Genomic DNA, 13,331 nt, shown 5'->3' with positions numbered 1-13,331 from the left:
ATAAACAAAGTTCACACAGCTAATATAACCCTCAAAATGGATCTTTACAAAGTGTTCATCATGTAGCATGTCTAATTGCGTAAGTATAGTATTTATTTGGATGTTTACATTTGATTCTGAATGAGTTTGATAGTGCTCCGTGGCTAAAGCTAACATTACACACTGTTGGAGAGATTTATAAAGAATGAAGATGTATTTATGAATTATACAGACTGCAAGTGTTTAAAAATGAAAATAGCGATGGCTCTCTTGTCTCCGTGAATACAGTAAGAAACGATGGTAACTTTAACCACATTTAACAGTACATTAGCAACATGCTAACGGAACATTTAGAAAGACAATTTAAAAATATCACAAAAAATATCATGATATCATGGATCATGTCAGTTATTATTGCTCCATCTGCCATTTTTTGCTGTTTTCCTTGCTTGCTTACCTAGTCTGATGATTCAGCTGTGCACATCCAGATGTCCTGCCCTTGTGTAATGCCTTGAACATGAGCTGGCATATGCAAATATTGGGGGCGTACATATTAATGATGTTGAGATTCGCCTGTTCTTCGGAAGTCTTTTAAACAAATGAGATTTATATAAGAAGGAGGAAACAATGGGTTTTTTTTTTTTTGAGACTCACTGTATGTCTTTTCCATACTGAACTCTTGTTATTTAACTATGCCAAGATAAATTCAATTTTTAATTCTAGGGCACCTTTAATGCAAAGTAAACCAAAATAAAATTTAAATCAGCTTATGCTAAAAAGCTGTATAACCTAGCTTTATACAGCAATATTGGAGATGCTGTTAAGCGCCCCAAGTTAGGGTATCATGTGTGCTTCTATGCTTCATGCAGGCAGCATCTGAGGAGGCCTTTTACTCCTCAGACTTTTATACTACTTTTCCAACTTCATATTACTTATCAATTTATCAATGCCATGTATGATCCAGTTGTAGGCGTGTCAGTTTCTATCTCTTGCTTACTTAGCCGGATGTCCTTCCTCTTCGCTTATGCTGTTGTCTCCTTCTAGCATTCTTCCTCTTCTTCACCTAAGTCTTCGTCTGGCTCACCTCCTGTTGAGATTGGAACATGCTCTCTTCATCCTTATTGTTAACCTTTGTGGTTGGTTACAAACATCAAACTCAAAAACCTAACTTTCACAACTGTAGCTTAGTCATCTTATCTTATAACAAACAAAGGAAGTATTGCAGTTAATTTCATAATCATTCAAGCATATATGGCCTTAACTTAAAAACAACCAAATAACTACATTGAAACAGGTAAATAGCAATATCAATATCAATACCCAAAACTATATATATATATATATATATATATATATATATATATATATAAAACAAGCCTGCAGGATTCATATAGGGGAGACATTTGGCCTTGAAGAGCAGAGTTACTGTCACTTGACTGCTTCAAGATTTTTCCATCTTCACATAAACCACTTTTTTCATGCCTAGGCATCTGTCTGTGTCAAGGCAGTGGAGAGAATGAACACATTCAAATCAATTAACAAAAGAAGAGAGAGAGTCTGAAAAGGTGATGAGACCGTGGGCTTTTTCATCCTTATGTAATAGCATTGCTTTCATTGGGATGGAAAGCCGTGCGCTATGACCACACCTAGTTTGACTGAAGGTTGGTTGATTTTCAACCCTGGGGTGGAGGCTAAGCCTTTTATGAATTTCAGCCATTTGGCACAGACTCTAGATATTAACAGTCTACAACAGTGGATGCCTCAATGAGAAGGTAAACTACATTGATTTATTGTTGATTATTATAACGTGTTACAATACCATTCCATGCTTTTAATTTAATCATACTGTACAATGTCTGAATCTGCAATAATTTGTGTTAACAATCAGTGATTGGTATTCACATAAGTGGTTGTTCACTGCTGATATTAAACCATTTTTGGTTTGGATTTTAAATTCTTTCATGAAGTGGTATCATGTAAAAGTTTTGTGTGTGTGTGTGTCTCAGTGTTGTTATTGTTTAATAAAACCAAAACTATTAAATTATTTTCATTAATTGAAATAAAGCTGAAATAAACATAAAGTATGCACTAAATACTGCAAAACTTAAAAGAATTAAATGGAATGTAGAAATGTTGCCTTGGCAGTTAATCGAAATAAAATAAGTTGATGAACTAAAATGACTAAAACTGAAAACATTATAATGAAGTATCTGTGGGTGTTTGAGCTGGTATGTTGATGTGGGTGTTTGAGATGGTATGTTGATTTGTGTGCAGGTCTATTGGAAACATAATGGAGTTCACACAAGCTGATAGACAGCATTTGGACAAGAGCAAACAGGACACAGGTTCTTTAGGAAACACTGATGACGCCCTGAAATATGATAGTGGGCGCATAGCCCATGACTTCAGCTGCATCCACAGCAAAGGTACAGCAAACACTTAAATGAAAGGGTGGCGAAATGTCTGAGCTTCCCCTTGCAGTACAACAACATTTTTTTAAAAGCACTACAGACCAGTATTGTGGCATTGTGGGTTTTTTTTTTTTCAGTTTGATACTAAGTGTAAAGAGTGTTTTGACTGAAACATGTTCAGACTTCAAGTAGCAAATAGCAGTTCATTCTGCATGGTTTGACATTCAATTATCTATTCAAATATTGTTACAGTGGAATGAAATTATATAATGTATAACTTTCACTCTGAGCCATTTTGGACAAAAGCATTTGACAAGAGATTCATTTTTAATTCTGCTACAATTACTTCCACAAAGTAAATATTTTTATCCAGAAGGGTGAATTCAAATTATTTCAGAGCAATTTCAAATTTACAATGCAAATTCAACCATAGAACTGTGTTCCAACTGCTCTAGATACAAGCCATTTTAGAAAAGAATGACAAAGAATTGCTGGAATGTAAATTATAACCCTCATAAATTGATTGACAGAACAACCTGTTGATGTCCTTGCTAAGTAAGAAAATGTAAAGCACTTAATTTGTGAGAATGTTGTGGATTTTGTGTTTGCTCAGATCTGCTCCCTGCTGAAGAGGGAGAGGAAGCAACCAAGCACTTCCTGCAGGAGCTGGTTAACATCTTGCTGGACTACATCAGTAAATCCTTGAAACGCGGCTCCAAAGTTATAGATTTTCACTATCCACACCAGCTTAAGGAAGGTCTGGAGGGATTCAGCCTGGAGCTTCCTGACCAGCCGGATAATCTGGAGCAGCTACTGGTGGACTGCAGAGACACACTGAAATATGGAGTTAAAACAAGTAAGAACAAGCAAAACGACACAGTTGTGTTTAGTGGAAGCTTTTGTTGATATTGTTCTTTAATGTTGCTAGGTAATCCAAGATTTTTGAACCAGCTGTCAACCGGACTAGACATCATTGGTCTAGCAGGAGAATGGTTGACATCCACAGCAAATACAAACATGTGAGGCTCATTCATTAAGTTTCAACATTCATATTTTAATTATAAAAACAGAAAATAAATGTAGGGGAGACTAGGTTGTAACACTGAAATTTAGAAATAAGGTATAGGGATGAAAAGTTTGTATTTGACATTCTTTTACACAGTTTAGAGATATACTAGTATTCAAAAATTTGGGGTCAGTAAGATTTTTTTTTTTTTAAGAAATTAATACTTATTCAGCAAGAACACATTCATTTGATCAAAAGTGAAAAATATTTATTATGATTCAAAAGATTTTTATTTCAAATAAATGCATGTAAAATGCATTGCAAAGAATCCTGAAAACATGCATCACAGTTTCCACAAAAATATTAAACAGCCCAACTGTTTTCAACATTGATTGAAATGTTTCTTTAGAAGCAAATCAACATATTACAACGATTTCTGAAGGATCGTGTGACACTGAAGACTGGAGTAATGATGCTGCAAATTCAACTGTGTCATGAAGGAAAAAATTTAAAATATTTTAAAATAGAAAAAGTTATTTTAAATTATATTAATATTTCACCACTTTTTTATTGTATTTTTTGTTTAAATAAATGCAGACTTGGTTAGATAAGAGACTTCTTTAAAAAAAAAAAAAAATTAAAAATTAAAAATTAAAAGTCCTACAGAACCCAAACATTTGAATGGTAGTGTAACGATATGTATTTTAAAATTAAATATTTTAGCTGATAATTTGGGGAATAATATATATATATATATATATATATATATATATATATATATATATTAATTATTCCCCGATAATATATATATACATCACGATACAAATGATCTGACACAACTTCGGTTAAATGGCAACATGTATATTATGTATATATATATATATATATATATATATATATATATATATATATATGTTGCCATTTAACCGAAGTTGTATCGTGATGTATTTGTTACAACATTTGAGTGAAATGGATTATCAAAAAAAAATTAGGGGACTTTGTATCCATCAGTTGTTGAATGTGATCTTGTCGTATATTGTAAGAAAGTTTCAATGTTTGGAGAAGTCATTGCATGTATGACATTTTGATATAAACTACATAAGTGAATAGGGGTGTAACGGTACACAAAAATGACGAATTAGTACGTACCTCGGTTTTGAAGACACGGTTCGGTGTACGGGTTCGGTACAGAAAAGTGAGAAAACTCTTTTTTATTAAACAATGTTTTACTGAACCAACTGTGTCTCTTTCTTTAAATGTATTCAATTCTAATTCAATTTTCCTTAAGGATAAAAAAAAAAAAAAAAAAAATCTATCTCTGCTAATGCTGTAAACCAGAGGTGCCCACACTTTTTTGCCTGATGATCTACTTTTAAAATGATGAGATCTACCCTGTAAAGCTACTTTGACACAATTTGCATTGTAAAAAGTGCTATATAAATAAAGGTGACTTGAAAAGTCAAACGTGCAGAATACAGCTATTTATCTAGACCAGGGGTGCCCAAATTCTGTCATGGAGGGCCACTGTCCTGCAGGGTTTAGCTCCAGCTTACCACAACACACCTGCCTGAAGTCTCCTGTATGCCTAAAAACTTTGATTAGCTGGTTCAGGTGTGTTTAATTGGGGTTGGAACTAAACTCTCCAGGACAGTGGCCCTCCAGGAGCAGGACTGGACACCCCTGATCTAGACCAACAACTTTTTGACATGACCTGCAAATTACCACAATAGATAAATAACTAGGCGTACCTTAGTTGGAAACAACTGACCTAAAAGCGCTGCGGCAGGAACGTTAACTCGTGCTTGTGTGAGACATTCTCCACCGTAACATGAGATGAGATGGAAGTCATGCCAAATAAAGTTCATGTTCTCCTTACAATCATGACATAGAGGATCCACAGCTAGATCAATGAGTGTAAACCGATTATAACAACCATCATTTGAAGTGTCACAAAATTCTTAAATTATCGTACATTATGGGATTTTGTTTCATTATTGATAGTACAACCGCGACATCCAAGATGAATACATGTACCTTTACACCCCTAGAATGAATTGATCGTAATAGGATCATTAAGATGTTCGTAAAAAAAAAAAAAAAAAAAATCCATTTCCATGTGGACTTTATAATGCAAAAATGATATAGTTCCTTCTCGCCTCTATTTCTTCTGCAGTTCATGAGGGCATTTATGAGCCTGAGTTCTTCTCCACTTACAGGGTCACTTATGAAATATCCCCAGTTTTTATACTCATGGAGGAGGTAGTTCTGAGAAAAATGCATTCAATTATTGGATGGCAAGAGGAAGATGGAGATGGCATCTTTTCTCCTGGTAACAAGCTGAAAGCACAAAAATATATGAAGCATTAATATTTGTGTTTTGAAAAATGAAAATTGGAACTTTTCCATCATTAGTATTTCATTAAACAGCTAATGGCTTTCTCCGCAGGCGGCACCATGTCCAATCTGTACAGTGTGTTGTTGGCTAGGTTTCATCGCTTTCCGGCAGTGAAGACCCACGGGATGTCTGCGATTCCTCGCCTGGCGCTGTTCACCTCTGCGCACGTACATGATCTCATTATTGTTACCTCCACTCTCAGCAGGCGTGCTGTGATAGTTCCACTTACTCAATGAAACGCATAGCACAACACATTTCAGCTATTACCTCCTGACCCGCTGATTGGGAGGTCAGACGTTACGTGTCACAGCAGCGTTTTTAAAAGTCCTGATGGACTGCCGTTAATTCAAACATTTTATGTCTTCTTATGGTAAACCAAAAGGGCAGATCATGTTAGCTGTTTGCCTGTGCATGTTTAACATTTGCTTTCCTTATTAGAGTCATTATTCAATCAAGAAGACTGCAGCAGTTCTTGGCATCGGCTCTGAAAATGTTATAGTCGTCAGATGTGATGAAAGGTAAGATTGGTGGACGGAATCGTAAATTTATCATTTGCTGTGTGTCCAGTTTAGCAAGATTAATAAAACTCGCTGATGTCTCTCTGTGAGGGGGAAGATGATCTCATCAGAATTGAACTCCAGCATTGATGCAGCAAAGTCTAAGGTTGGTCAAATGTGCTGTTATTGAGCTAAATATTTAATATTATACACGTTTGTTTCCGGTCCCTGCCATTTACGGATTACACATCCATATAACATGAAACATTTTATATAGTAGCTCTTTGTATCACTCTGCTATAATCTGTCTATAGTGAGTAAAACTGGCCATATTTCTCAAAATGTCTTATTTATAGGACTTTTGGCTAATAGCAAAACAAATTTTAAGGGTTTATTTGTACAGCTGTAGCCAAACATTATGAATATTATGAATATATACTGCTATATAATAAATGGTCATGAATGTTTTTTTTTTGTTTTGTTTTTTTTTGTACTTGTTTTGTGCTTGTACAAAAAAAAAGAAAAAAAAGAAAGAAATTAAAGGGACACACATAATGCCCCTTTTACAAGATGTAATATAAGTCTCTGGTCTCCCCAGAATGTGTCTGTAAAGTTTCAGTTCAAAATACCCCACAGATCATTTATTATGTCAAATTCGCCTCTATTTGGGTGTGAGCAAAAACACCGTTTTTGTGTGTGTCCCTTTAAATGCAAATGAGGGCCGGGCTTCTTTCCAAAAGAGGGCGGAGCTTTAACAGCTCACGCTTCGGTTGCTCAACAACAACAAAGCTGGAGAATCTCTCACAGACAAAATGACGATTGTCAGTAATGGTGTTCAGCCTTACATTGTTCAAACCATTTGAGCACTGATGGAGAGACTCAGGAAGAAGTTACAACTTTTAGAATGCATCTGGACATTACTGAACGGTTAGTGGATACATTTATTTAGTTGCTGTGGAGTTGATTCAACTCAACGACTAGCATGTGCCGTCATGTTAATCTTTTGTGCAAATCCAGCGTTGAATTGACCCAATCTGGCGTAAAATGACAGCATGGTAACAACACTCTACTACAACAACTCTTCCTCTTCCCTAAAGCAGCCCAACATGGCCTTGCCTCCCTTTGTTGCGTATTCTCGGGAGCAGGGTTCATGTAAATTTTAGTGTTAGTGATGTCACCAACATGGGAAGAAGCTTGTTGTAGTCCCTACAAGCCGTTTGTTGTAGTCCTTAAACAGAGAATTCTTTAATTCTTTAATAAAAAGAAAATATCTCCCTTTGCACTGAACTTGCGTCGTCACTTTTGCAGATGTTGTTCATGCTCAAACAGCAACATTACACACTAACTAAAGTTAAAAAAGTGAAATCATAATCAACCACCCCTTTAAGATTGAAAAAATAGACAAGGCTATACACTAATAGCAAGGTCCTTGCTCACCTGACTTGTGACCTACAGGGGAGGTGCTGATATTCAAATCAACAACACTTCTGCTCATGTGATATCTTGTGTCTTCTACATTTGGCTTCTGCACTATGCCATACCATAAACTTTGACTGAGCCAACAAATTTGTTGGCTTATTGAATGATTGTGTATTTTAAAATCCCGGTTTGCTGTCTGTAGGGTCTGGTCCCATTCTATGTCAATGCAACTGCAGGAACCACAGTCTATGGAGCCTTTGACCCTCTGAATGAAATAGCGGACATTTGTGAGCGGCATGGCATATGGATGCACGTGGATGTAAAGTGTTTATTATTATTATTATGTGCATTATATTAAATAAAGTAAAAATTATGCAGTGCTTTAACGCTCTAACTTCATTTAGGCTGCTTGGGGTGGAGGCTTGCTTCTGTCAAACAAACATCGTGTGAAAATGCAAGGAATTGAAAGGTAACCTAAATCAGTCATTTTAATTGTGTAATGTGTTCCTGTTGCTTAGTGGCACTAGAAACGCCTTGAGTACAGCAGAAATTGCTTCTGATAAAAGCCTCTGCTAAATGTGCTAAACGTTAACTGGGCAATGGTACAACTTTTGGTCCATGTTAGGAGTGCAGATATCATTGTTTGAGATGAAATCATTTGGCATAAGCAATGTCTAACTCCAATTGTGCCACAGAATTAAAACATTTTTTTTTTTTTTTGTATTTACCCGTTCACGTTCTTGTATACACATGCTGTTTATCAGCTAGTTGAAATCTCTAGTTGCTTTTTTGCCTAATGCGGCATGGGCTGCTCCATCTATCTTAAATGTCAGCAGTCGATTCTCTGGGTGCTTCTTCAACATCCCTGTTTCATTTTCTTTTAATCAACACAAAGTGGCGCCTTCATTTCAGCTACGTTTGGTGTTCTGCAGGATAATTCAAGTCATTTCTCTACAATTTTAGCTGCAAAGGGAGTGTGGTAAAAGCACATTGACATTTACTCTGAGACAGTATTAAAACATATAACCCCTGTGTGCCTAAAAACGTTCTTTCTTTCTTTTCTTTTGTACTGGTTGGTCAGAACCCGCAATTACATCATTGCTTCTAGAGTACATCAAATTGATAAAAGTTTCAGTCTAATGGATTCCACCTCCACTTTTACCTGTTTCAAAAATCATTTTATATTTTAAATGTGCACTTTAAATTGGTGGATTTTTTTTGTTAATATCTAACATAATCATGCTATTCATATGCTTTTAACCAGAGCCCATTCTGTGACCTGGAACCCGCACAAGATGATGGGCGTCCCTCTGCAATGCTCAGCCATTCTAGTGAAGAGAAAGGTGAGCTGAGATGGACAGTTTAATCTATGGTGTTAATCTTAAATAAAGGTCTGTAAGATAAATAAAGAGATATCAAATCCATATCTTTTTATATTTATTACTGCTCTGAAGAAGCTGCATAACATATATGTATAAAACAGCATGTGTAAGGTAATTTGTTTTCGTATCATTGATACTATTTTAGTTTTTAACAATCAGTTTTTATATTTTTTTCTGATTTCATTTTAGTTTTAGTAAAAGTTGAAATAATTTAGTAGTGTATTTGTCATTTTTTTAATATGTCTTTATAGTTTAGAAAGTTTATTTAATAAAGTTTGTAAAGTTTATTTAATTTCAAGTGATGAAAATGTTTGTTATGGTTTAGTTTCAGTTTTAGTTACACATTTACACAAATGATCATGTCCAAAAGGACATATCCTTGCTTGTTAATATAGTGTCTTGCCTCATTCAGCTTTTTGTGATAGTTGTATTTTCAATTGACACAGTTGGATCTCAATATCAGAAAACAAACATATAGACCACAGAGCATGCAAGACAATCAAAATTTATATCCCAGGGGCCAGATTCTCAAAATATTTTAAAGAAGAAAATTCTTCTTAAATGCTATTTTCTTATTTTCTAACTTAAAGGGATAGCTGACCCATAAATGAAAATTTGATGTTTATCTGTTTACCCCCAGGGCATCCAAGATGTTGGTGACTTTGTTTCTTCAGTAGAACACAAATGATGATTTTTAACTCCAACCGTTGCAGTCTGTCAGTCGTATAATGCATGTCAATGGTAACAAAATATATCTATGAGAGTAAAAAAAAACATGTACAGACAAATCCAAATTAAACCCTGCGGCTCGTGATGACACATTGATGTCAGAAATGTTCATTGACGAAACGAAACGATCGGTTTGTGCTAGAAACTGAACAGTATGTCCAACTGCCTTGAGCTCGCGCACAGCATCCGGTACATGAGGTGTGTACGCGCTCTGGCGTAGTTTAAACATGGTGCCTGTAGTACAACAGTTGTTATACAAATGGAAGTAAACCACTAAAAAACAATGGTTTTATTGCATCAAAACTTCATTTTAATTTGTTACTTTTCGTAAGGGCAGCTTTACAAATAAAAAGGACACATACAAAGATCTTGTTCACATTCCTCAGTTGGATGTGCTTGGAAAAACCATAGGCACAGCTGATGGTTTAAGTCGTACGTGATCCTCTCCTGGGTATGTAAAATCATCAGGGGAAAAACGATCACTGCAAACCCTCAACAACTTTAGTACGCTAATGGGTGTGTTGATATCCAAGCGAAGAGCAATCAACCATAACTTCAGGCGATCAGGCTCAGAAGTTGGGAATACGTGGAATGTCACCTTCTACTGAAGAAACAAAGTCACCTACATCTTGGATGCCCTGGGGGTAAGCAGATAAACATCAAATTTTCATTTTTGGGTGAACTATCCCTTTAAGAATTTTTCAAGAATTGCACTTAAGACCATTCTTACAAACTTAGAATTTATCTTTCTCCGAGTCTTTGTCAAGAACAGTGGGTAGCTTCACTGCTCAGGACAAACCGGGTCATCCACTATCACCAAAGGCAGCAAACAGTCCTTGATGCTTGAGGAGGGATTGAAAACCAAGGGTATGTAAAGGTCAAGTGTTGTTCTTAGGGCCTCCTGCAGGAATGTAATCAGCTCTGTGCTGAATATCTCTTCCAACCTGACAAGCACTATGACGTGACCTATGACATCGGGGACAAAAGCATTCAGTGTGGACGGCATGTGGACATCTTTAAACTGTGGCTCATGTGGAAGGCAAAGGTAATGTTATGACAGCTTTAAAATAAATGTCACTTAGAATAAATAACAAAATCTCCTTATTCAAACAGAATGTGTATTTAGAAATGTGATAGGAAAATGACAAAAATAAAAATTATTTGAGTTGAGTGGAGAAGAATGATTGTTTGAAATAATAATCTTTATATTATATAACACCTTTAAAGCAGCTTCTGAAGGCACTTTACACAATTAAACAGACAAATAAAATACAGAGGTAAACAATCAAGTAGAAGCTAACCTTAAAAAATGTGTTTTTTCATCGACTGAGAATCCAAAGACGGTTATTGAGTTTTTTTAAATGAGCGCATGCGTAAGAACAACCCCCCTCCTTTGAAGGAACGCCTCCCAAATCTCGTAAACACTCGTATTGGAACACGAGTGTTTACCACCGGCATTCGCTGTGTCGTGTTAGTGGATTCATTATGTCGGACTCACCACAGGTAACTCATAATCTGCAGTTATTACTGCTGTCTCCGGACAAAAACATTGAATGCGGCGCCTGTAGAGTGTGGAAAGTTACTGGAGCGCGCAGCCGTGCTCGTCTCTCAAAAGGAACGTCACGGCAGTGATTGACAAGCCAGAGGGCCAATCATCGCGTAAACGATTGGCTGATGTTTTTAAGGCCCGACCTCGTGCACAGATGATGTATATTAATATTATTCCTTTCAGTGCACCTAATAAATAGTCTTTTATCAGTTAGTAAAGACAGTTTCAAGTAATATTGCAAAAATGTATAAAAAAAACATCCTCTTTAGCACCTTTAACAGACTACTTGACCAAAGCTGTTTCTGTATATGGAGTTTTTGAAAACCAAAATAAAGGGGCTCAGAGAAATTATTAACAATGAGATGATTGTGCAGCTGCAAAGCCACAACACTTTCACTTTTTCTGCCAGAAAAGGAAGATTTGATATAGGGTGATAATTGTTTAAATTGTTCAAATCAACATTATGCTTTTTTGGAACTGGGGTTACAGCAGCAGATTTCAGTGCTGCTGGCACAACACCAGTGTGCAAAGAGTCATTTATAAACGCTGAGAACATTATAAATGACTCCCTACTCAGCAACTCAGAGCCAATTTGAGAAAAATTAGAGAAGGATTTGCCAGAGTAACTAGTTGAGCAGAGTGGTGAAGAGGAGACAGGTGTAGCATGAATAAGTTCATGGACAGTGTCAATTTTAGAACTGAAGAAATGAATTATTACACAGCTGATTTGAAACAGGCAGGGTGGTGTCAACATTTACTTTTAGCGGTCTGTTTATAGCATGAAAAAGATATCTGCGCATTTTTTTGATTATTAACAATAATCTGATTAAAAATAAGCAGACTCCATTACAGTTCTATATTCACCCAATTGGTCTTTCCAAGCTTGAAAAAATACATTCAAGCCAGAGTCAACTTGCGCTCCATTTTACGACAAGCTGCCTTCTTGAAGTGAATATGTTGTCATTATACCAAGGAGCAGAATGGGCAAAAGAAACGTTGCATGGCTTCAAGGGAACAAAGGAGCCCAAAATTGAGGCAACAACATTATTCAGCTGTAAAATCTTATCTTCAAGAGGAGCTGATGAAAGACCATATAGAGAGAGGAAACAGAGTCTGCAAAATCTGATTAATTGATTTACCGAAATTAACAATGCTTGAAGATGATGTACTAGGAAGAAGCAATTCCGGATTTAAAAAGATCCCCAGATGGTCAGAGAAACCAATTTCAACAGAGAACAGCTGAGACACAAATGAATCGTATTTGTGATCAAAAGGTATAAAGTATGAGCTTTGTTGTGAGTTGGGCCACTAATAAAACAATCCAGTAAAAACAAAAGTCTTTAGTCATCACACAGTCATTTTGGTCAATATGTTAAAATCCCCCAAAATAAGGATTCTCCAGAATTTAAGACACAACACTGACAGCAGTTCATCAAACTCAGGCATAAAAGCTTCATTTGCCTTTGATAGTCTTTAGACTTTAGTGATGATAGTTGCTTTAGGGCAGAAAGACTCAACACAAGGCATTCAAATGATGTAAACTGTGGTACACACAGAGTGCTGATGTTAATTTGCCGATAATGATCCCCCCACCTCTACCAGTGAGTCACGGGAGATCGAACAGCCCATAGCCCCCTGGAGTAATCTTGTTAAAAAGAAGTCCATTGTTTTGTTTGTGCCATGTTTCTGTTTAAATCAGTAACTACAGGTTTTTCAACTGTATCATTGTTCAGCTTAAGTAAGTTCAGTATTGAATCATTCTGTTGTAAAAATATAGTTATTATATTAACTATATTTAGTTATTAATTTAGTTCATTTATCTATACAGCAGCTCTGGAGAAAACAGTGCTGTCATCATCTAGCTAAGTTCAGTTTGCATACAATGACAAATGAACAGTGCATGATTATGATTAGCATTGCAGGTCAGAAGTCAGATTGGAATTGGGACAGTCAAAATATTGAAT

At 36.0% G+C, this 13,331-nt stretch overlaps 1 protein-coding gene across 1 annotated transcript in view; it reads left to right on the top strand.

Annotated features, from left to right (window-relative positions):
- The window catches only part of gad3 (glutamate decarboxylase 3), a 32,071-nt gene that overhangs the window by 16,142 nt on the left and 2,598 nt on the right, over positions 1–13,331 (top strand). Inside the window, exons 2-12 of the mRNA XM_067364069.1 lie at positions 2,248–2,405; positions 3,004–3,246; positions 3,319–3,409; positions 5,613–5,725; positions 5,843–5,958; positions 6,230–6,309; positions 6,400–6,454; positions 7,910–8,026; positions 8,112–8,176; positions 8,972–9,050; positions 10,714–10,863. Of these exons, the coding sequence (XP_067220170.1) occupies positions 2,248–2,405; positions 3,004–3,246; positions 3,319–3,409; positions 5,613–5,725; positions 5,843–5,958; positions 6,230–6,309; positions 6,400–6,454; positions 7,910–8,026; positions 8,112–8,176; positions 8,972–9,050; positions 10,714–10,863 (1,267 nt within the window). The remainder of the gene's footprint in view (positions 1–2,247; positions 2,406–3,003; positions 3,247–3,318; positions 3,410–5,612; positions 5,726–5,842; positions 5,959–6,229; positions 6,310–6,399; positions 6,455–7,909; positions 8,027–8,111; positions 8,177–8,971; positions 9,051–10,713; positions 10,864–13,331) is intronic.

This window comes from Chanodichthys erythropterus, chromosome 16 (genome assembly GCF_024489055.1).
Source record: "Chanodichthys erythropterus isolate Z2021 chromosome 16, ASM2448905v1, whole genome shotgun sequence".
Lineage (NCBI taxonomy): Eukaryota > Metazoa > Chordata > Actinopteri > Cypriniformes > Xenocyprididae > Chanodichthys > Chanodichthys erythropterus.
Note: the sequence above shows the minus strand (reverse complement) of the source record. Positions and strands in the feature narration are given on the sequence as shown.